The following is a 24,004-nucleotide window of genomic DNA, read 5'->3' on the forward strand; positions in this document are numbered from 1 at the left end:
TTCCCTCCTATCTCCAAAACTAAGCAAAAGGAGTTACTATGAATTTTTTTTTTCTGCATTTTCATCTTAAACACGGCTCAGTGCCACTTTGATGTAGGGGCTACTATCTGGGATATAATTTGCAGAGGTACAATGTAGGGAGTTGAGCAGCAAGATGTCTGTTTACATTACACTTGAACTTCTGTATATCAGTATAGTCAGGGAAGCAGGAATCCATAAGGAAATTCCAAAATCGAGCAGTCGTAAGGAAGAAACTATTAGAGTAGAAGGCTTTCTGGCATCTGGGTGGGGGGTGGGGGTTGGGGGTTGCTGCTTGTCGGGGATTTGTTGGTGGTATTTACGTCGAGAGCGGGAGGGGGGATACAAGGGCTTGTAGTTCGTTGGAGCATTTACCGTTAAAATACTTGTAAAACAAGCAAAGATGCAACATTTCATCGATGGAAGCCTAGCTGACAGTGCGCGATCTATTAGGTTGGCGACTCTTTTGAACCCTGTCTAAGAATGAGAGACTTGTAGCAGATTCTGTGACAAAAATACTCCATACATGGACGAATGGTGGCCTTGTAGAGGTACAAGTAACTTTCTAGCAACTATATTTACATGCACACTCTAAGTAGGGAGTTGTGCAGCAAGGTGTTTGCTTACATTACATTTAAATTTCTGCATATTGATATAATTAGGGAAAGAGGGAGTAGTGAGGAAATTCCAAAGGCAAGCAGTTAGAGGAAAGAAGCTTTTAGAGTAGAAAGCTTTTCTCTACCCTGACACCTCTCTCCCACAGAAGAGACGTTGTGAGCCTATCCTTTTTTTATCGTTATTTCCATGGCAGGTGCTCGTCTGAACTCCAGTCTCTGGTCCCCCCTCGCCAATCTTTCACGAAAAACACCCGTCTAGCTGAATCCACTGTGAAAAATTTCCCCCACTCTATATCTGTGCCTAAATCAAAACGTGGATTCCATGAACAAAGCTTCTTTCTTAGAACTGCACGCCTGTGGAACTCTGTTCCGTCTGCCTGCTTCCCACCTGACTACAACTTGGATGTCTTCAAGTCCAACGTTAACAAATTCCTAATGAACCTCCCCCTTAAGTAAACACTTCATCAAATCTCCACACTAACGTACTGTACTTGCAATAACCCTTATCCCTGAGTGGCTTCCGGGCCTTGATAAGTGGTGATCACTGTGTAAAAAAAAAAAAAAGCTTTCGAGCACCTGGATGGTCTCCAGTGAAGGGGTGGGGTTTTGCTGATTGGCGTGGAGGGGCAAGTTCTGCAAGTTCATTGAAGCACATTCCATTGAAATCTTTGTAAAACAATCATGAGAGTGCAACATTGCTGTGGTGGGACAGGAGCTGGAGCTTCAGATAGTGTGTGACCTATCAGATTAGAGACATTTCTTTGTGATTCTGTGAAAGGGAGAGAGTCTTGTGATTGGTGCACCAGCCCATATGTAACAATAATACTCCATGCATGAGCGAATGGTGGCTTTGTAAAGATGTAGGATACTCTCTGGTGTGAATAGTTTTCTAGCACAGTAGAGAGAGCCCACCTTCTTTGCAGCAATCTTAGCATTGTCCTCAATGTATTTGTTCAAATTCATGTTTCCTGTGAATGTTAAGCAAATGATAGCTTTGTAAAGCTACAGGATATTGGTGGGTGTAAGTTTTCTGGCCCAGTGGAGGGAGCCTACCTTCTTTGCAGCAACCTTGGCAATTTCTTCTATATATTTGCTCCAATGTAAGAAAATATGTATAAAGTAATTCAAAAATTCAATTAAAAATTTTTTTTTTTTATTGATGTCACTCAAGACAAGGTATGAAGCCTCTTGATGTAAGGGGCTAACAAGAACGAAAGCTGATTATTGCAAAGACAGGAGATGCCTATTGACTTTAGTTTTTAAAAGACCAAAGCTGTAAGTAGAAGGAAAACAGTGAAGAGGAAGAGAGTTCCACAACCTGGAGTACTTGGAAAGAAGCTACTGGAATAGGAAGCTGTATCACAATGAGGTATTAACACAGGAAATTGATGGAGACCACTGGACTAATAAGTCGAAACGAGCTGGAATAAAGTAAACAGGGAATAGATCAGACAATTCTGAAGAAAAAAATTATTTTTACAAAGAAATTTTTTTTTTTTTTTTTTTTTTTTTTTTACATCGTAGTCACCACTTATCAAGGCCCGGAAGCCACTCGGGGATAAGGGTTATTGCGTTTACAGTAATCAATGGGATAATATCGTAGTAATCGTTAGTAATGGAGATTTGATAAAGTGCCTTACTTAAGGAGGCGGTTTATCAGGAATTTGTTTGTGTTGGACTTGAAGACATCCAAGTTGTAGTCAGGTGGGAAATGGGCAAACGGAAGAGAGTTCCACAGGCATGCACTTCTAAAAAAGAAGCTTTGTTCATGGAATCTACATTTCGATTTAGGCACAGATAAAGAATGGGGAAAATTATTGACAGTGGTTTCAGCTAGTCGGGTGCTTTTCGTGAAAGATTGGGGAGGGGGGCAAAGATTGGAGCTCAGACGAGCACTTGCCATGGAAGTAACGATAAAACAAAGACAGGCTCACAACGTCTCTTCTGTTGGAGAGAGGTTACAGGGAAGAGAAATGGGTATCCTCCACTAAGCCACAAAGTCTATTTTGTACTTTGTCAAGGCAAGATAGGCTGTTTTTAGCAGCTCCTGCCCAGATGTGGCAGCAGTACTCCATTCTTGGACATACTTGGCTTTTATACAGATAGAGAATTGCATCATTAGTGAGATATCTTCTGGAGCAGTAGAAGGATCCCACCATTTTCCCAATGACCTTGGCAACAGACTTGATGTACGTGTTCCATTTCAGATCAGGAGTAAAGGTCAAACCCAGGAGCTTATCAAAACATGAAGCCTCTCCAAGAAGACCGCCATCCATTTCAATTGATGCCAGATGGGGATCAGAGCGTTGATGATGTGAAGATAGCAGCTTGGTTTTAGATGCATTAAAAGTAACCAGCTACCTCTTCCCCCACTGTACCATGCGCTCAAGATCAGAGGAGAGAGAACTTTGTCATTTACGGCCTTTGATGCGTTGTCATAGATGGTCGTGTCATCAGCATAGATGTCAATGAATGATTTAAGTATGTGTTTTGGGAGATCATTGATGTAGATCAGGAAGAGAGTTGGGCCCAGGATCGACCTCTAAGGGACTCCAGCATTAATACTGTAGGCCTCTGGTTTTAGTAAATTCTTGTAGCACTATCGGATCTCTTTACCACTAAACACAACACTTGGTGCTTCCACACTACTGGAACGAGATTTTGTAGTCGATAAATGGAGTTTTCAGATAAAAAAAAAAAAAAACAATAGTTTCAACTGATTTTTTTTTTTTTGTCAATTCTAATAAGTTACAATGGTAACTTCCAAATTATGCAGTCGAAGTTACATGAATTATTAAAAAAAAAAAAAGGTTTTAATCGTGATAGCAAGTGAAAAAGTGCCGCCATCTTGTTTAAATTGAAACGGAAAAATTACCTCCCTTTTAAACTCTCCTATGTCTTACAATCATTTCCATCAAATTCTATTTTTTTTTTTTTTTTTTTTTTTTTTTTTTTAAATTTTCGACCTTATTGATTTTTCATAATTTTTGGATATAATCATCTTAAAAATATGAGGAATACGTAGATACCATTTTTTTTTTTATGTGAAATTCAATCTTGCAATTTCCGAAATTTCGTCCCAATAGTGTAGAAGCGCCCAAGTTCATTACCTTTCATGCTTGAGTTCGTTACCTTTCCTCCTCTCTCTTGCTCATTCTTTTATTTGGCTTAGAGCATTACACATCCCAAATCTCGCCCACACATGAATTTGATATCACGAGTTTTTAAAACATTGTGTTGGGGTAGCCATTTTTTTTTTCCTTTCTTTCTTTCTTGCTGAGATACCTGCCCTCAACATGCCAGACAGGTGCGCCGCCTCTTTCGTAAGTAGTTTCTTCTATTGAAACACCATCAGCATTCTCTAGTGTGGGCACCTCAAGCAGTAGCACAGGCATTTAAGTTATGGGTGTAATTGAAGTGTCGCTGAACACCAGACCATTTTTCGAAGGGTTCAACAAATCTCATCAGACATGCAGGAGGGTGTCGAGCAATCATTTTTTTTTTTTTTTAATATCACATTTAAGCATATTTTACGCCCGGACAAAACCGGGCGCCCCCACCCCCACTAGTAATAATATAAATGACTAGTTAGAGTAACCCTGTGTTACCCGAGAGTCTTTTTTTTTTTTTTTTTTTTTTTTTGGCCTATGCAGTTTTGTTTTGTTTTTTGTTGACTTTATAAACCAATTATTTTGTATTTATTTTTATTAAATAGGATTTGAGATTTGTATTTTTGGTCCATAATTTATAAAATTAGAGCACTTCTGCAGTTTATGGACCGTACTATCGTTTTAGGTAGGATTTCTTTTTTTTTTTTTACTCATGTTCACCCCTTACAAAGCATATCACCACTTGGACGTAAGGGGCTACTATTTGGGGCCATGTCTAGGAAAGATTAACAAGATATTTGTTAAACGTCTGCATATCAGTACAGCCAGGGAAGCAGGCAACAGGAAGGGAATTCCAAAGTCTAGCTGTTCGAGGGAAGAAGCTATTAGAATAGAAAGCTTTCTAGCATTTAGAGACAACACCAGTGAAGGGGTGAGATCTTATTGCTAAGCGGGTTTGTCGGAGAAATGTATGTCGAGGGGGGTACAAGTGAAACGAGTTCATCAGAACACATTCCATTAAAATAGTTGTAAAATAGGCACAGTAATGCAACATTGCGGTGATGAGACAGGGGCTGGAGCTTAGTTGATGAAGTGGGATCGATTAGATTGACAACTCTTTTTTGGACTTTATCTAAGAGGGAGAGACTGCTTTCAAGCTGAAAAGTGTAGGTTGTATCAATGTGGGTTTTTTTCACCAATAAATGCAGTGTGCTTTCTTTTTTTTTTAATTTATTTATTTACTTGGGAGTCACCACTTATCAAGGTCTGAAGGCTACTCGAGGATAAGAGCTAATAAATGTAAGGTGGTAGTAATTGTTAATGATGTAAATTGTGTAGAATTTGTTTATGGAGAAGATTCAATAAGAATTTGTTTACATTGGATTTGAAAGCTGCCTTGTTGTATTCAGGTCACTGACCTCAAACATTGTGTGCCATGACTTTGTTCTCCGTCTTTCATTGTTCTTGTTCTGGCTGTGCCATCGTCTTTTTCACGGGTTTACAAGTAGCAAAATAAAACAAAACACAAGAACAACACAGATACTTCGCCTATGTCGATTGGACTCTGGGTGTGTGTTCCTACATGCTAAGATTCAAATCTATGTCCTGTGGAGGCTGGGTTCGTCTGTTGCCATCAGTTAATTTCCTTATCTCAAAAAACTTTCCTGACCTGACCCAAACCATGATCTGTTTCTAACTGTAGTCAAAGTCCAACTGTTCAAGTCCGTTCTCAACTCATTGTTGTAAAAGGTTTGACTCAACTGTCATCAATCAGTCTGTCAATCATAACTGACCTTTCTATTGCTTAAAAACTCATTGCTGTTGACCCATGGCACTCCCTTGCGTCATAAAACTAAATATCTCTATTTATTGTTCAGTACTTTTGCTATTATCATTTATCACACCCAAATTTAAATCTACCCTAACAGTATCTTTGTTCATGTTAAAAAAAAAATTCTGTCCATTATGCCCGGGTGTTTGGAGGTGTGTGTTGAGCAAAAAAAAAGAAAAGTGGCAGTATGCAGGCAGGCTCAAACCTGTACCACGAAGGAGAATAATGTGACAAAAAAAAAAAAGTAACGGTTTTGCTGTTATGTCCATCGCCAAACTGGAAGTGGCAAAGGTTTAAATTAAGGCTAGTCAATCGAAAAGAGGAAATGACTTTCGAAAATATCCGCAAAAAAAGAAACCCCCATCCTGTAGAAAAGTGCCCAGTTAAGGGTGAAGGAATTAATGTTTTTAGCCAATTTTTTGGTATATGTCATCCTAAGGGCTGAGCTTCAAAATGATACCAATCTTGTGAAAATCCGTCAGTTCTGTCGAAAGTTTTAGGCAGACATATAAACATACATACATACATACATACATTTAAACAGACAGGTGAGATTTATATTATAGATAACTCTATTTCCTACTTTGATTTCCTATTTCCTTCCTTAATAACTGCAGCATAGTATCACAACCGGACAGTTGATAAGTCTTCTAGTAGCTTCTAAAAATTCATGTTTGGTAAATTTTAACTAAATGTTTTTTGTATTATTTGGATTCTTCAGACTACAGTTTCCCTTTTTCAATGTTATTTTCACAACATTTCAGTCAATGTAACCTCCGACTTTATTCGGGAGTATTGTGTCAAACACTGGAATCGTTTTGTCGAACGTAGGAATCGTCAGCCATGACTGGGTAGAAGTTCTAAGTAATTTGCAGTTGTATTTTTAGTGCTGCCCGCACTGAGGATTGAACCGTAAAAGATGAGAACAGTAGTCTGAAGAATCCAAATAATATGAATAATCAATACTTAAACATGTTTTTTTTTTTTTTTTTTTTTTTTTTTTTTCAGCTGTTCTTCCATCGAAAAGAGGGTATCAACTTCCTCCACGCTCAAAATGCAACATTCAGATTCTACAGGTAAATGTTACCATTTATATTATCCCACCCCAAAATCAAAACCTGTTTTTATTTTTTTAAGCTACAATAACAAGGAACTGTCATGAACCAGGCGTTATATATCCTCTTCCTCCTTTTCCTAGAGGAAGGGCTATTGCTTGTTATTTGTCGTGTCTCTGCTGGAAAATGCGTACATTCTCGGCTATTTTGTATCTTTTAAAGGTGTCCCTTCGGGAGAGTTGATGTAAACCCGTCCATACATACATACATGGTAAACTGACTTCATGTCTAATCTCGGTGCAGTGGAAAGCGGCTAAAAATGTGTATATTTTATACCCTCCCCCATTCTTTTTTGTCTCTATTTACTTGCATCCCCGCATGGGAAGAGTTGGACATGAGGTTGCTTTTTAACGTGGGGAAAATCTAACTCCACAATAATTCAGTTTTTCCTATTAAAACAGACTAAAACAAACTACGGTTGTATTTTAATTAAAATCCTGATATTTCTGCAGTTTCCAAACAATAACACGGTTCTTAAACTACAAACGAAAAATATCAAAAGCCCCACACTCGGAAGGACACACACACAACCTTGCTTAAATAATAACATTCTTATTTTAAACAAATTTACAATTCTGTACTTTCATGGAATCTCTTCAGTTAATCTCCTTCCCTGGGCAATGCCGAAACACAGGAAGATAGTATCACATAAAACAAATTTTCTTTGGTTTGTTATGTTGAAGCTTGAAATAGCATTTATTTATTTATTTTTTATTTATTTATTTATTTGCTGAAAGTGTAATGGATATGTTGTTTAGGAAAATAGAGAACTTAGTTTGATTTTTTTATTATTTTATTCATTTTTTTTTTTTTTTTTTTTTTTTTGAATTTTAAAAATTATTCCTTTGATTGTTTTTCACTTTTTATTAATTAATTAATTTTTTTTTTTTTTTGCTCGTTGCCTGGTCGTAAAATATGCATGCATATTATATATATATATATATATATATATATATATATATATATAAAATATTCATACAGAACCTAAGACCTGTGCATGTAAGTATATTGTTTTTTTTAAACAGTTTACTTCTTATAAGTAATAAAAAAAAATGCTTGAGCCGAGATCGAAACCAACACCTAAAGACTGTGAATTAAGTATGATAACCATTAGGCCAGCTTGACACGTTCTTTAAAAAGTGTTTTCAAACCTACTTATTCTTAACATAGGAATCTGTCATGGGAATGATTCACGCATGCGTACTCGTGAAACATTTGCAAACAGATAATGCAATGATCCCCACATACCAATTTTTCAATTTTTACCTCTTAGCACTCCTTTCTTCCTGATGAAAACCGATTAAAAGGTTTTCTACGTCTTAATAACTTATATACCAAATTTCAAGTCTGTAAATCAAAAATTTGTGGAGTATATAGGTTGGGAAGTGTCCTCACACACACACACACACACATGCTCACTTTTCTAGATATATAGATTTTATTTATTTTTTGCTTATAAGCACTAGTCAACCACCTTACAAAAGCTAATCTTCTTTCTAACAAACAGTACATCTTTACGAAATGTCGTTCTACTGCAGATATTCTAACGGTCATCTCTGAACGCATATACCATGCACTGGATAAGGTGGGTGAAGCCAGGGCTGTAACCCTTGATATATCCAAGGCCTTTGACAAAGTCTGGCATGAAAGGGCTGCTAATGAAAATAAAATCACCCAGTATAACTAGGTGAATACTAAATATAATTAGATCCTTCTTAGACAATAGGACCATCCAGGTTGTCATTGATAGACATTCATCCGAGTAGCATAACATTAATGTGGGAGTGCCTCAGGGGTCGATCCTTGGACCACTAATATTCTTGATATTCATCAATGACCTCCCCGATAATATTGTGTCCGAGATGGGTATATTTGCTGATGATACAACGCTCTATTACATGTATGAGGGAAGAATGGCTGTACACAAATCCAAGACAATGGCTGAATCCTTAGAAAATAACCTCCAGACTGTAGTGGAATGGGGCCGAAAGCAGGTGGTAACATTTAATGCTAGTAAGACTAAGCTGCTCTCCTTTAACAATTGATCCTGGATATGACCTAAAACTATATCCGTTGGTGAGGCCCCACCTTGTGGGCCTTGGGGAGTGTGGAGCCACCCTTTAATTGCCATTGCTCCCAGGTCCACTCTGACCCGAAGTGGTAGTACCTGTTAGGGTCCCAACTATGGGTTAAATAGAATCTGACTTTAAAAAAAAATATACTCCATTAAAAATCGTTCCTCAAAATAACTAGATTCGGCATTAAATAACCTGAAAAAGGTTGCTATGCCGTAAAACAAAAACAACCAACCAACCTTTAACAATTACAAGACGCCTCTCCAACCACCGATATCCATGAAAAATAACACCCTACCTGAGAATTCTTCCTTTATACTCCTTAGCTTAGCATTCACAGGAAAAAAAAAAACATTGAGGACATTACAAAGGTTGCTGCAAGGAAGGTGGGCTCCCTCTATCATGCTAGAAAAACTACTCACACCTGAGAGTATTCTGTACCTCTACAAGGCCACCATTCGCCCATGCATGGAGTATTGTTGCCATATCTGAACTTATGGTCTTTCCCTCTTGCATAGGGTTCAAAAAAGGGTCTCCAATCTAATGGATCCCACTTTGTCAATTAGGTTCCAGCCCCTGTCCCATCACCACAAGTTTGCATCTTTGTACCTAATTTACAAGTATTTTAATGGAATATGCTTCGATAAACTCATTGCACTTGTGCCCCCTCGACGTACATATCCCCGACAAACCCGCTTAGCAACAAAATCACACCCCTTCACTGTTGAGGTTCTTAAATATTAGAAAGTTTTCTACTCTAATAACTTCTTCCCTAGAATGGTTAGACTTTGGAATTCCCTTCCTGCTATGTGCTTCTGCAAACTCTACTGATATGCAGTTATCATTTGTTATTTTTAAATCTTTTTTAAATCAAGTAAATTTGTTGCCTTTTTTGTTTTCAAGAATGTGGGTTAGGGTTATAAATATGCCTTGTTTGAGGTGAACAAAAAAAAAATTTTCTTTTTTTTTTTTTTTTTTAATATTTGTTATTTTTAAATCTTTTTTAAATCAAGTAAATTTGTTGCCTTTTTTGTTTTCCAGAATGTGGCCATGTCCACTTTCCCGAAGAAGTGCTGACCGCCCAACATGAAGACATCTTAATCCAAAACACAGGTAGTGACCATGTGGACGTAAAACTTGGTTTCCTCCAGGTCAACCACATTTATGAATTAAAATTCATGTTCCGTGATTCGCTTGGAGAAGACCTGATCTCCGATCCGACCCAAAACCTTTTTGTCAAACTTTTAGAATATCAACCAACAGAAGATGGTCAGTACTTTTTCATTTTTTCATATCACCATTATCGAGATATATCTATATATCTATAAAAGTGAACGTGTCTGTCTGTGTACATGTCCCTATGCAATAATCTGTCAATTTTTAGTCTACAGACTCAAAATTTGATATACATGATACTGAGATGAGAAAATCTTTGTGATTGGTTTTCGGCCAGAAATTTGGCTGTTAACTTCAACGATTTGACCTTTGAGAACTCTACCAAACTCCTCCGACAATTTTGGGTCTAAACACTTGAAATTTTAGATATAGGTTCCTTGGACATGGATCTAACTTAATAACTTGATTTGAGCCCAAAACAATAAATGTTAAGGGGTCATAATAGGGGTCAAAGTTAAAAAAAAAAAATCGATTGCTTTTTTTTCTCAACATACACCTCCAAACACCCGGGCAACGCTGGGCTGAAATGCTAATGTATAATATATATATATATATATATGTAGTTTTGTTGTTGATTTTTTTTTGAACGATATTAATGTTACTGCCTCCACCTTGGAGATCCGGTGTTTTCTTAGAAAGTTGCCCTCTTTTTATTTGGACGTATTTATTATTTAAAAACCGTAATCTACGTACACGCATGTTTCATCATCGTAGCTTGACTGTTGTTAGGGCTTGAACCCCAGACCTTATGTATTTCAGTCCCGCGTCTTAATATATCAAGCTATGATGATATAGACAATTTATTTCTTCATTTTTTTATCGTTTATCTATTTGCATGGTTTTTAAAAATAATAAATATATATATATATATATATATATATATATATATACTAGCAGTTTCGCCCGGCTTTGCTTGGGCCCTATGTACTGTTCATAAGGTTATGTGCATATGTATATATTAAAAAGTGTGAATATGTACAGTAATGTATTTCTGTATAATAGTCTTCCTTAACTACCATAGAGAAAAGACAGACAGAAATTTTCACTTTTATGGATAAAGATAGATAGATAGATTGGATGCAATATATTGTAATGATTTAAAAAGTATAAAAAAAAGACTCATGCGCAACCACTGATAATCGAAACCAAAACGTTCAGCTCACGATTTATTTCGCCTCTGCCGTAAATGACTGGGCTGTGAAAACGTTTACTGTAAGGCTAAAAATTAAAACATGAGCCAATATCAACTACGTTATGCATTCGTAATGGCGGCGTTCGACCTTCACCTGGCAAATTTCATTTTTTTTTAATTTTCACACTTTTGCACCGAGTTTTCCGGGCTAAAACCCAAATATAAAGTTTTGCATTGATTCAAATACCTTATATATGAAGTTTCATGTCTGTAGACCAAAAACTCTAGGAGGAGTTTGGTAGGCAAAATTTTTGCAACAAAAATATATACGTATACAGAAATATATATGGAAACAATTTTGTTTCCTGTAAACATTTTTACGCAAATATTATGCAAGGATAAATCATGTAGAATATCTGCATGAATATAATTACACATAATAGTTAACTACGCTGATCATCTCGTAAGAAAACCGAAAAAATAGATTAAACAAAAATATATACGTATACATTAATATATATGGAAACAATTTTGTGTTTTCTATAAATCTTTCACACAAATATTATGCAAGTATAAATCATGTAGAACATCTGCATGAATATAATTACACGTAATAGTTAACTAAAGATGATCATCCCATAAGAAAACCGAAAAAACTAATAGGGAATTAATTAAAATGAATGTTTAAAAGAATATGCAAATTAGCTAGATCTTTTGCAGATGGATGCAATTGTACATAATGCAATTGTATATAAGAAAATTGTATTTTCTTTTTAAATGAGTAGAAAAGGGGGGTTTTAATATGAATATCAATACACCCAAAAGAAAAACGAATTTATAGGAGTGCATATATATATGTATATGTGTGTAAAATTTATTTATACAAACATTGATGGCTACATATGTGCGTACATGTTTCTGTAATCACCCGTTATTGGGGAGATTACATCTTCAGGCCAAGAATTACCCTTGAAAACTGAAATTTCAAGACACAAAAACATTTTCTTATATCGTTTACAAAATAAGAATCTTGTCATCGAATAGGGGTGGGGGTTAGGTATGGGGGAGGATAAGTAAGGCCTCTGAACGATCCATTCCTCGCAGGATTTTATCTCTTCTTATCTTAACTTCGATGAGGGACAATTTTTATTTATTTTATTCTTTTTATATTCTTTCCATAACCTAAAGGTTAAGTATCTCCTCTTTTGTTTTGCGTTGTAAATTACTTGAAGTCCGACACTGTCGCCTATAGCCAGCGGTCAAAAACTTTAGGTACTCAGCATATTCCCAACGGCCACCCAGTATGGGGAAAACGGTATTTTCGATTTTCACACACGCATATTTCAGAAGTAAACCTACACACATACTCAGGAGTGGATACACACCGTTTTGTATGTTTCCTTGCACATACACACAGAAATATAAAATATAAATAAATATAAAATGTAAGAAAACCACAAAATTCTACATGCATAAATATATGCATAAACATCTATACTCTCATACATCCGCATACATATATACATAGACATACATACACACATATATACAATGTACATATACAGTTCCATGTATTCACACTAAACGTAAACGCACATCCATATAATATACATAAATACCTACACACATATATCTACATATATAGCCATATACAAACCTGCATATCATATACGTATACATAAAAACATAAACATACAGATATATATATAGTACATTTACTTACATACACACACATACATGGAGGAAACTATTTCTACACAAAAAATTAATAAAGCTATGATTTATTTTACATAATTAAGTCATTTTGCAGGAAAATCTTCACTAAGTTATTACATATATAGTGGGAAAAAACACATAGCCTCTCACATAAAGTTTCATACACGCGTGGAGCACTACATGCACTCTCTATGTATGGAAGTTACATATAAATCAACATGTACACACATTGATATCTATAGAGATACATATAATACAGATACAAACTAGTATAACATAGGCAAACCTACATGTACAAATATATATACAAATGCACATACATACATACATATACATTTATACACACACCCAGCCACACACACACACATATATATCTCTATATAAATAAAATGAACTCATTTTTTCCCGTCTGATTTTGACATTAATAGGATTAAAAATCAAGATATTTCATGCAAATATAATATGCACAAACGGCAGAACAATATCTGAGGTGTGTTATAGGCTTATTATTTCTCAAATTCCTCGATAATCTTAGATTTCTATACTTTTTCTGCTGAGAAGTCACGGCCAAAATCGGTTAAGATCAATGGAAGTGGTAAAATATTTTCTCTCTAATAAATTCCTCCTTCCCACTTAACACTGTTTGGGGATCGTTCACAAGGAACAGTTGAGAAGAGAACACCGGTTTGGCTTCGTAGTTCTTTCATGTGAAGTTATTTAAAATCACTAAACTAAGCTGCAGTGCTCTGTGGCGTAGTGGTTAGCATGCTGGACAATTCACATATTTTCACGTTCGCGCCGACCTACCGTAGTCGTTTTTTTTTTTTGGGTTTTTTTTTTTTTTTTCTTTTTTTTCTTTTCTTTTTTTTTTTCTTTTTTTTTTTTTTTCTTTTTTTTTTTTTCCTAAACAACTGGAATGGACTTTTCTTGGTGGCCGAACTGTTAACGTTGCAGATGTTTTTTTTTTTTTTTTTTTTTTTTTTTTTTTTTTTTTTTTTTCACACTTTATTTTCCTACTTTTACTCATGACTCCGGGTTTGATCCTTCCTACTTACCTACCATAACATTTTTTAAACCCCCCTCCCCCCCCCCCCCCCCCCCCGTCCCGGAAACAAACACTCGGGCAATGCTGGGTACCCCCGCTAGTATATATATAAATAATTATCACCGGCACACATGCAGACCTAACTGTGATTAATCAATAGTTAATATCAAAAATTGCGTATTTTCAACATTACGACCCACTACATAAACTTGCGAGGAAATATTTACTGTAATGGACTAAGAAATATGAATAGATATACAAAGGTATATATTATTATACCAATACTAATAAAACTATCAATTAGGAATTTTTAAATATCCAAGAGACAAAACTGAAAATCTATAGATCATATTCTCATTCACTTTTCGATAAACAAATATATATACACACACACATACAAGCATGCACATATGTATATACATTATATACCCATAGATACATACATACCCATACTTGTACATAAACCCACAGATATATATATATATATATATATATATATACAATACACACAATACACATATAGATATACATATACACATAAGTACACACTTACATATATAGATAAAAGAGTAGATATTTATATAGAAGTATTATAATGGTGAATGCTCTGATGAACTGCAAGCACTTGTGCCCCCACGACGTGAACACCCTCGACGGACCCGACAAGCTGCAAAATCCCCCCACCCCACCCCACACACTGTAGAGATCCCTAGATGTAAAAGATCTTTCTACTCCAGTAGTTTCTTCCCCAGAACTGCTAGACTTTGGAATTCCATTCCAGGTCACTGCTTCCCCAACTGTACTGACATGCATAAGTTCAAGTGCAACGTGAACCAACATCTCGCTGCCCTAATCTCTACATAGTACCCCAGTAGATGTTTCCCCTGATAGTAGCCCCCTACACCAAAGTGGCAATGTGCCTTGTTTGGGGTGAAAATGTAATATAAAAAAAAAAAAAAGAAACGTGATAACACAAATTGTAATAAGTTCCTTAGCCGCACAAATCTGTAGTAAAGACAAAGGAAGATAAATCTATACCATCCAAAAAATTCCAACAAAAACCTTATAGCCAGCCATTGTTCTCCACAGAATGTGCTGCTGCCATCCCGCACAGAAATCACTCTTTACATAGCTACCAACGTAACAGATGTACTGAGACTAAAGCTGCTTTCAGGACTGCCAGCAACCACTGTAAAAGAGTAATAAAAATGAAAGAGAGCTATATGCTCAGTCCGTTAAATCCAAAGTAGCTGAGCAGCGTCCTGGTTCCCACCAGTTTTGGCAAATAGCAAATAGGATCCTGAACAGAAGTGTGCGTTCTATCCCAACCATCATCAATGGACCTGAGGTCATCTCGTCAGCATCAGACAAAGCCAAACTATTTGCCAAGAACTTTGCAGCTAATTCTACTCTATGCAATGAAAGCCATCAACTCCCTGTATTTCCTCCTATAACAGAAAACACACTATGCAACATACAAATATCTGCGCGTGAGGTCGCCAAGCTAATCAAGAACTTTGATTCCAGTAAAGCAACTGGCCCTGACAGCATTCCAATTATAGTGTTGAAAAAGCTTTAACCAGAACTTGCCCCCATACTTAAAAAACTGTTTAGGCGTTGCCTTAAGGAGAAGTGCTTCCCAACACCCTGGAAAACCTCATCAGTATACCCTTTATTTAAGAATTCAGGTGATAAGTCCTCTCCCTTTCTGTACAGACCAATAAGTCTCCTGTGTGTCATGAGTAAGCTGCTGGAACCCATATTAAAATATGCTAAAATAAAATTAATAAAGTCCATGTGATGACCGTGACAATCCATCTAGCTATATATATATATATATATATATAAAAGCGAAAATGTGTGCGTAAGTATGTTCACTTTTTGTGTATGTCCGCAAAAGGCTTTTATCGCAGTGATTCTCGGTCGGCTTGCTCGTTCTTAAAACTTTTTATATTGCGTCTAAGTCATAATAACTACGACTTAACAACGGGGGTCGCGTGTGTATTTAATTGCTGACTTTTACCAGCTCGCCGCATCTTTGAAAAGCGAATGATCTGGCTTGCAACGCAAAACTAGGTCAGACATCACGCCACTTCCTCGCACGTGTTTATTTTGCTTCATAAACCTTCATTTAACGCGCTTATCAGTTCCTCTCCCTTTGTGGCCGAGATGGTTAGGTGTCGGGTTTTTTTCCCGTTTCCAACTTCGCGTCAAGGCTTCGGGGTTCAATCCTACCTTCCTACTAAAACTTTTTTTTTTTACCCCGCCAACGTTTGTTTTTTTTGTTTTTTTTTTTTGTAACACACACCTCTAAACACCCGGGCACAATCCCAAGATTAGTCCATTCCCAAATTTGCAGTGTCTGCTATGATTGTGCAAGCCTATCCTGGATCGACAGGCTCTGTTACAGATGTAGATGTCTGGTTGTGAGAGCTCTGTTGCAACCGGCTGCCATATGTGCTCTCTCCACTGCTGGTTTTTTCTCTTCTCACTAATTTAGGGGCATGACATTTTTACAGCTTTTCTTCAGCAGTTGCAGTCTTCAGCTATGGATTCTCAACCTGCTGGGTCGATGCCAGCTAACCCTAGAGTCTTGTTTGCAGACATCCTTCAAACATAGGGCAATGCTACGAACACATTAGCACAAGCTACAGTTGGTTGGTTGTTTTTATTTTACGGCATATCAACCCTTTTCAGGTTAATGCCGAATCCAAAGATTTTGAAGAAAAATTTTTTTAATAGAGTATATTTGTTGTTTTCACGTCGGTTTCTATTTAACCCATAGTTGGGACCCTAACAGGTACTACCACTCCGGGTCAGAGTGGACCTGAGAGCAATGGTAATTAAAGGGTGGCTCCACACTCCCCAAAGCCCACAAGCTGGGGCCTCACCACTGGATATAGTTTAAGGTCATATCCAGGATCCCCATTGAGGAACTTTTACCCTCTGCAGGAGGGCATCGGCGTATTCTAATGCCCCACCGGCAGGGCCACACCAAGCTACAGATAGATTTATAGAGTAAAGTTCAAATGTTGTATTTTGTTGGCTTTGAAACGAGTCACCCCATTTTTTCAGGCGACAGAAATCGGAAGTAGAATTCTCTTCAAGTCAACGATTTCAAGACTTTATTGGATTGATCGCCATCATCATTCCATGCATTTTTTTTTTTTTTTTTTTTTTTTTTTCATTTTCTTTTGTTTTACTTGTATACTAGCAGTTCAGTGCGGCTTTGCTCGGGCCCTATGTACTGCTCATAACTCTAGGTGCATGTGTGTGTGTGTGTGTGTGTATATATATATATATATATATATATATATATATATATATATAATTAAAAAGTTTGACTTATATCCAGGTAACTTACATCTAAAATTTCAAGTGTTTAAACCCAAAATTGGCAAAGGAGTTTGGTAGAGTCTGCAAAGGTCAACTCTTTCAACTTTGACCTCTTGGCAGCCAAATTTTTATCCAAAAACTGATTAAGAAGCTTGCTGTATGTCTGAATACACTTTATGAAAAATTTCAAATGTTTAGACCCAAAATTCGCCGAATAGTTTGCTAAAGACTGCAAAGGTTAAATCTTTTGAACCATGACCCCTTGGCAGCCAAGTTTTCTGCAAAAAAACAATTAAAAAGCTTGCCCTTTATCTGAATACACTTTATGTAAAATTTCAAATGTTTAGACCAAAAATTGGCTGAGTAATTAGGTAGAGACCGCAGAGGTCAATATTTTTTTAACCATAACCCCAAGTTTGACCCCTTAACATTTCAAATTAAATAAAAAAATTTTTAAAAGTTTGATCCATGTCCAAAAACCTCCATCTAAAATTTCAAGTATTTAGACCCAAAATTGTTGGAAGAGTTTGATAGAGTTTTCAAAGGTGAAATTGTTGAACTTTGACCCCTTGACAGCCAAATTTCTGTCCGAAAACCCGATTAAAAAGATGTTCCCAAATCTCAATACCCCTTATATCAAATCTCGAGTCTATAGACTGAAAATTGACAGAGTAGTTTGGTAGGGAAATGTACACACACAGACAGACAATTTCACTTTATATATATATATATATATATATATATATTCCTATTTTTATATATTCACTCTCTTAGAAAAGTTGAAAGACTCTTTGTTGACACTGTAGAAATAGTCCTTCTCTATGATGCTCTTACATATGCGCTGAAGAAGAAACTGGATGACTGTTATACACGGATGCTTGGGATGGCCCTCAATACATCATAGAGGAGCCATGCAGCAAACCAAAACCTTTATGGTAACCTACCACCAGTATTACTGAAAGTACAGCAGAGAAGGATGAGAGTCGCCAGTCACTGCATGAGACACGGCGAAGAGGAAGTTAGTTCTCTGGATACCAACAGATCGACACCCAAACCGTGGTAGAAGCAGAATGACCTACATTAAAACCTGCTATAGGTCACAGGATTGGAAAGTGTTTTGGACCTGCAAACTGTCATGCAAGATCAAGGAAACTGGAGAAGTCGTGTAGATTCAATGATGAAGCGTCCTGAAAAACAACCGATGAGATATATATATTCAAAATGGCAGCAATAACAAAGCATGCAATGTTATATTTTTACATACTCTTTTGGCTTGATGAATGATTGCTCAATTTTTTTGCTTTCATTCTAAGGTAAATAATTTTTTTTTTTTCTGAAGAGTCCATGATGAATACATTCAGTATTGACATATAAATAACTTATTGATTCTATGTTGCTGTAAAAATAAAACTGGAAATTTTGACATGTTGAAAGAAATAAAAAAAGATGTATTTGGAATTTTATATAATCTGTCACATCTATGTTCTTAATTTATTATTTTTCCGAATTCCAGGTGAAGGTCATAAAGTAACTTTGGAATTTTCGGCTCATCGGGAAAAATTATTGACGGAAACTCTTGTATTGCAAAGTAAAGAAAATCCAGAAAAGAAACTGAATTTGACGTTACACGCAAGAGTTTTAGGTAAGTTCGAGTAGATCTTTTATTTTTCTTATTTGCTTTTAATTTTTTTCCTCGTTCCCGCACTTTTTTCTCTTCCTTCCATCTTATCCTTGCTTTGCCTCTTGCCCTTTTTTTTTTTCTATCGGCCACTTCTTCTTCTCGTACCATGGTATGTTCATGCCGTAAATGAAATCATGGTTAGTTTTCTCCATTGGCTTTGGTCCATTGTCGATCCGATTCCTCTGAAGACCTCCCATGATTTGAACTTTAGATCATACGCATAGCTGCAGTCGAATAACGTAACTCTTAATATCATAGAACCGTTTATTTGCTAAAGATTCATTCTCCTCCGTGACCATCCAACATCATGCTGCCAACGTCATCAAAGTTACCTTCTCCTAGATGCATGACTAGGAGTGCATCTCTCCCAGTGAATTAATTTACTGTAAGGGGAAGGTATGAACCCTTAGTATAACCCCCACCCCATCCAGATAAGGGTAAAAAGCCAGAAGTTTCTAGAGGATAAGGATTAATAAGATGAATATATCCAACACACATACCTCCCACTAAAAATAGCAACCAAATCAGGAAACAGCAATTCTTCCCCCCGTGTCTGAAACATCTTTCATTGAACGTGAGGATAAAATAGGGAAGAAGTAAGAAAAACGAAAGATATTGTAGATTAACAACCTTCGCTACACCTTCCCTCCCCCCCCTTACACCCCACCATCCTGTCCCCAAGAAAAATAACGATTTCTTTTTTTTTTAAAAATTGGATTATAAGTGAACACTCTGCTCTTACTCCCTCCACCACCACCACCATCCCCACATGCTTTGGTTGAGCAATTGGTGGGGGGCCACAGATGCCAGGTTGAGAAATTCATCAAATTTGATAGCCACTTGCATTACTTCCCTTTATAACATAGCAAATATTGAATTTCATGGTACCCGTGTAATTGTCAGGTCTTGAATAGTGACATATCCAAACATTATGAAAGACAATGAAGTAGAAAAATAATTATTAATGAGAAAGGAAGAAATCAAGGGGGATAATTAAGTTCTTTCACTTATGTCACATGACAAATGTAATTCAAAATGTTGGACAAATTTATTCCTGATGTAAACTTTATCGAAAATTTTTTTCAATAATAATTTATTTTACCTTATTGTTTTCCGTAATTTCTGGATATGTTACTATTTGCAACATGACAATTTTTTTTTTTTTTTTTTTACACGGTGGTCACCACTTATCAAGGCCCGGAAGCCACTCAGGGATAAGGGTTATTGAAAGTAGAGTACGTTAGTGTGGAGATTTGATGAAGTGTTTACTTAAGGGGGCGGTTCATTAGGAATTTGTTAACGTTGGACTTGAAGACATCCAAGTTGTAGTCAGGTGGGAAGTAGGCAGACGGAACAGAGTTCCACAGGCGTGCAGTTCTAAGAAAGAAGCTTTGTTTATGGAATCCACGTTTTGATTTAGGCACAGATAAAGAGTGGGGGAAATTTTTCAAAGTGGATTCAGCTAGACGGGTGTTTTTCGTGAAAGATTGGCGAGGGAGGACGTAGGTACCATTTGTTTTATTTGAAATTCAGTATTTTTTCTCTTGTATAATGTACTCAAGTTTTTCTTCCATGAATAAATATTTGAAAAATATAAAGAACTTGAAGCATAAATTTTTTTTTTTTCAAAATTACATTAAATAACATAAAATGGGTTGATATGCTATAATGAAGCAAAATGACAAAATCAAACCGTTATGTTATTGCAAATTCTTCTCTGCTATCTTGGCTATAGTTAGCTGATGTACTTCCTAACTTCCGGCGTGGCTGCTACTGGAAGTGGTAACAAAGCAAATCAGTACTTTCACTTTTATTGTTGTTCTTCAGTATTTCTATTGTGAAGCAATTTATTGAAATAAAATGTAAAAGAACTTCATTGAAAAATATGCAGATAAAAATTAACAAAAATATACAGATAAAAATAACGCAATTAGTCTCTTTTTTTTTTTTTTTTTTCTTTTACTCATGATCACCCCTTACAAAGCATATCGCCACTTGGACGTAAGCGGCTACTATTTGGGGCCATGTCTAGGAAAGATTAACAAGATATTTGTTTATGTTACATGCAAATTTCTGCATATCAGTACAGCCAGGGAAGCAGGCAGCAGGAAGGGAATTCCAAAGTCTAGCTGTTCGAGGGAAGAAACTCTTAGGATAGAAAGCTTTCTGGCATTTAGGGGCAACAATAGTGAAGGGGTGAGATCTTAAACGGGTTTGTCGGGGATATGTATGTCAAGGGGGGGGTTACAAGTGAAATGAGTTCATCAGAACACATTCCATTAAAATATTTGTAAAACAGGTACAACGATGCAACATTGTGGTGATGAGACAGGGGTTAGAGCTTAGTTGATAAAGTGGGACCGATTAGATTGACAATTCTTTTTTGGACTTTATCTAAGAGGGAGAGACTAGTGGTAGATGCACCAGCCCAGATGTGGCAACAATACTCTATGCATGGGCAAATGGTGGCTTTGTAAAGGTACAGGATAATCTCAGGCGTGAGTAGTTTTCTAGCTCGATAGAGGGAACCCACCTTTGCAGCAGCCTTTGCAATGTCCTCTATGTATTTGTTCCAGTTCATATTGCCTTATAAAGGCACAGGATACTCTCAGGTATTTGCACTTTTAATAACAAAATTTAAAAAAATAAGTTTTTATTTTAAATTTTATAAGAAATATATGTTTATGAAATTATAAAAATAACCTGAGTTTTTAAAAAAAATTTTAAATAAGTTTTTCATTTGAACATATATATAAAATATATTTATGTTTATGGAAGTATAAAAAGAAGTTATTGAAATAAAAATAACAAAATTTCAAGCATCACAAAAAATTTAAAAAATATATATCCAATACATAATATTCCTAAAAAAGTGTTTTCAATAATTCTTTTAAATAAACCAAACTAATTTCACTAATTCTTAATTTTATTTTTATTTCGGACTATTAGTCTCATCTTTATTAGTTGTTGTTGTTGTTTTTTTTTTTTTTTTGGATCTTTTTATTAGTTCACAACGTTTCGGCCAATAAAGATGAGACTAATAGTCCGAAATAAAAATAAAATTAATATATAATGCTCATCTAAAAAAAAATGAATTCCAATTAAGGAATAATATATATATTCACTAATTCTTAATTAAAATAAGACTGAAAAAGTTTTTCAATGATTTAATAAATAAAACAAAAAGAACGTTTGGAAAAATGTAATTAAAAATTACAAAAAAAGTACATGTACAGGGGAGGTATAAGTGTGAGAGAAAAGAAAGCGAAGGAACTGATTTGCCTTTTCACCGCTTCCAGTAGCAGCCATGCCAGACGTTAGGATGTACGCTAGCTGACTATAACCACCATCTTATCCTCAGACTTTAAGAATCTAACTTTAACTTCTTTTTTTGTTTTCTTTTACAGGAAAAGGCAAAGGTACCCCCGCCCTCAAGCAAGGCGTCAGACTTCTAAGAATCGATTTTGATGAAGAATCTGACATGAGTGATTGGCAAGGATTCACCGAATAATGTCAAGGGAGAGAGAAAAAAAAAAAAAAAGACGATTCCATCCGGGAATATTATAACACCGTCCCATTCAGTTTTTAAAAAGCGAGGTCTACAAGCAAATATTTTTTTAAATTGCATTTTTTAAACAAAATTTACACAAATAAAAGTAAAACTCTTCTATCTTTAAATCCATACTCCCTTCATTGGTCACGTTTGAAATATGCACGGGTTGAACGGACGTATCTTATGACAATTGTTCAGATGGAACGGGGCAGGGGCGGGGGTCAATAGACGTAATTGGAGGAGGGAGATATTCAGACTATTATTATACTATGAGCTGGAGGTTACATCAACTAAAACCCTATAATATCAGCTAGTCCAGAAAGTTCATGCCAAATTTTTGTAGTACGTGTTTTAACTCATTATGTTAAATTACTGACAATCGGGGGAGTGGGGGGGGGGTTCTTACCGATCATAAAATATGCTTAAATATATTTTAATTCATGCAGATTTCACATTTATTATTACAGAGCCAATTCTCTATTGAATATTATATTGTACCTAATATATAGTACTGATTTCAAAAGTTAGAATAAAAAATGACTTTGGTGCCATCAGCTAGAATTGAAACCAAAACATTCCCTACCATCTGAGCCTACCTGGCAGACAGATAAAGTTCTAAAATTTAACCGCTTTTAGTTTTTTTATGATTAGTTCTATGCGTGCTCTAACTAATACAGATGTCAGCAAGTTGAAATGAACATTTTGAAGTGAAGGTCAGTCTCAGAAGCTTGTGAAGACATGGTGCTTCCCCAAATTTTTTAACCATTTATTTCCTTTAAAATTCGGCACATACTTTCTAGACAATCAGATAATAGTATAAATAAAGTAATGGGTATTATTATTTTTTATATTTCTATTGAGCTAAAATTCGAAAAATCAGAAAGCTGCAACTGAAAGTCCGAGGTTATATTAACCAAAATAAAAATGAGAAAAGTAATCCAAAAATGAGAACAGTTATCTATCCTCATCTAAAAAAAAAAAAAAAATCTGAACCTTTTTTCTTTTTAATTACATTTTCATTTCTAGAAATGTGTTTATTAGCTTGTGTTGTCTTGTTGAAGAACAATTTTATCCCCATCACCCCATATCATCTTTTTTTTTTTTTCTTTTTTTTTTGACCAATATGTAGCCAAATAAATAATGGAGGTGGGGGTTAGGGGGCATGTTGTATAAGTCTGCAAAAAAAAAAAAAAATACTCCTTTTTATTTCATTTTTTTTTTTTTTCTAATAAATCTTTTTTTAAAATAAATTTTAAACTTTTCTTACCTTATTTCTGGATTTGCCACTGATTAACAGGCCTTGCTCGATCACCATTTTCTTTGTAATTTATTTTCTATTCACTACTTGTAATCATTGAAACGAAATTAATCAATAAGAAAAAAAAAAAGACAAAACTCTGTCTCTTTTAATAAGCGGATATGTTTGTATTAAAAGTGAAAAATTCTTTCCTTTATTTATTATTATCATATATTATTAAGATTAAGCCTCTTCTATCTCAATTGATCTTGCCTGACTGAGGAAATGCTGCATACAAACAAGTTTATACCCAAAAATAAGGATCAAGGCAAGATTAAATGCAGAAGATAAGAAGAGGCTTA

General features: G+C 35.6%; 1 protein-coding gene across 1 annotated transcript; it reads left to right on the forward strand.

The window, feature by feature from the left end:
- Nucleotides 1-3,939: 3,939 nt before the first annotated feature.
- Nucleotides 3,940-23,676, forward strand: LOC145267097 (adipose-secreted signaling protein-like). Its single transcript, XM_080123095.1, has 5 exons — nucleotides 3,940-3,958; nucleotides 6,585-6,652; nucleotides 9,808-10,035; nucleotides 18,685-18,813; nucleotides 22,260-23,676. Exons 2-5 carry the CDS (start codon nucleotides 6,631-6,633, stop codon nucleotides 22,361-22,363), a joined length of 483 nt encoding a protein of 160 aa, XP_079979221.1. The 5' UTR covers nucleotides 3,940-3,958; nucleotides 6,585-6,630; the 3' UTR covers nucleotides 22,364-23,676.
- Nucleotides 23,677-24,004: the final 328 nt, after the last annotated feature.

This window comes from Euprymna scolopes, chromosome 42 (assembly GCF_053919585.1).
Source record: "Euprymna scolopes isolate OS-2025 chromosome 42, ASM5391958v1, whole genome shotgun sequence".
Classification (NCBI taxonomy): Eukaryota; Metazoa; Mollusca; class Cephalopoda; order Sepiida; family Sepiolidae; genus Euprymna; species Euprymna scolopes.

Excerpts from the sequence above, each read along its gene's own strand:
- LOC145267097 (XM_080123095.1), top strand. The coding sequence starts at position 6,631 with ATGCAACATTCAGATTCTACAG. Across the intron at positions 10,036-18,684 it reads ATATCAACCAACAGAAGATG|GTGAAGGTCATAAAGTAACT; the intron begins GTCAGTACTTTT and ends TCCGAATTCCAG. Across the intron at positions 18,814-22,259 it reads GTTACACGCAAGAGTTTTAG|GAAAAGGCAAAGGTACCCCC; the intron begins GTAAGTTCGAGT and ends TTTCTTTTACAG.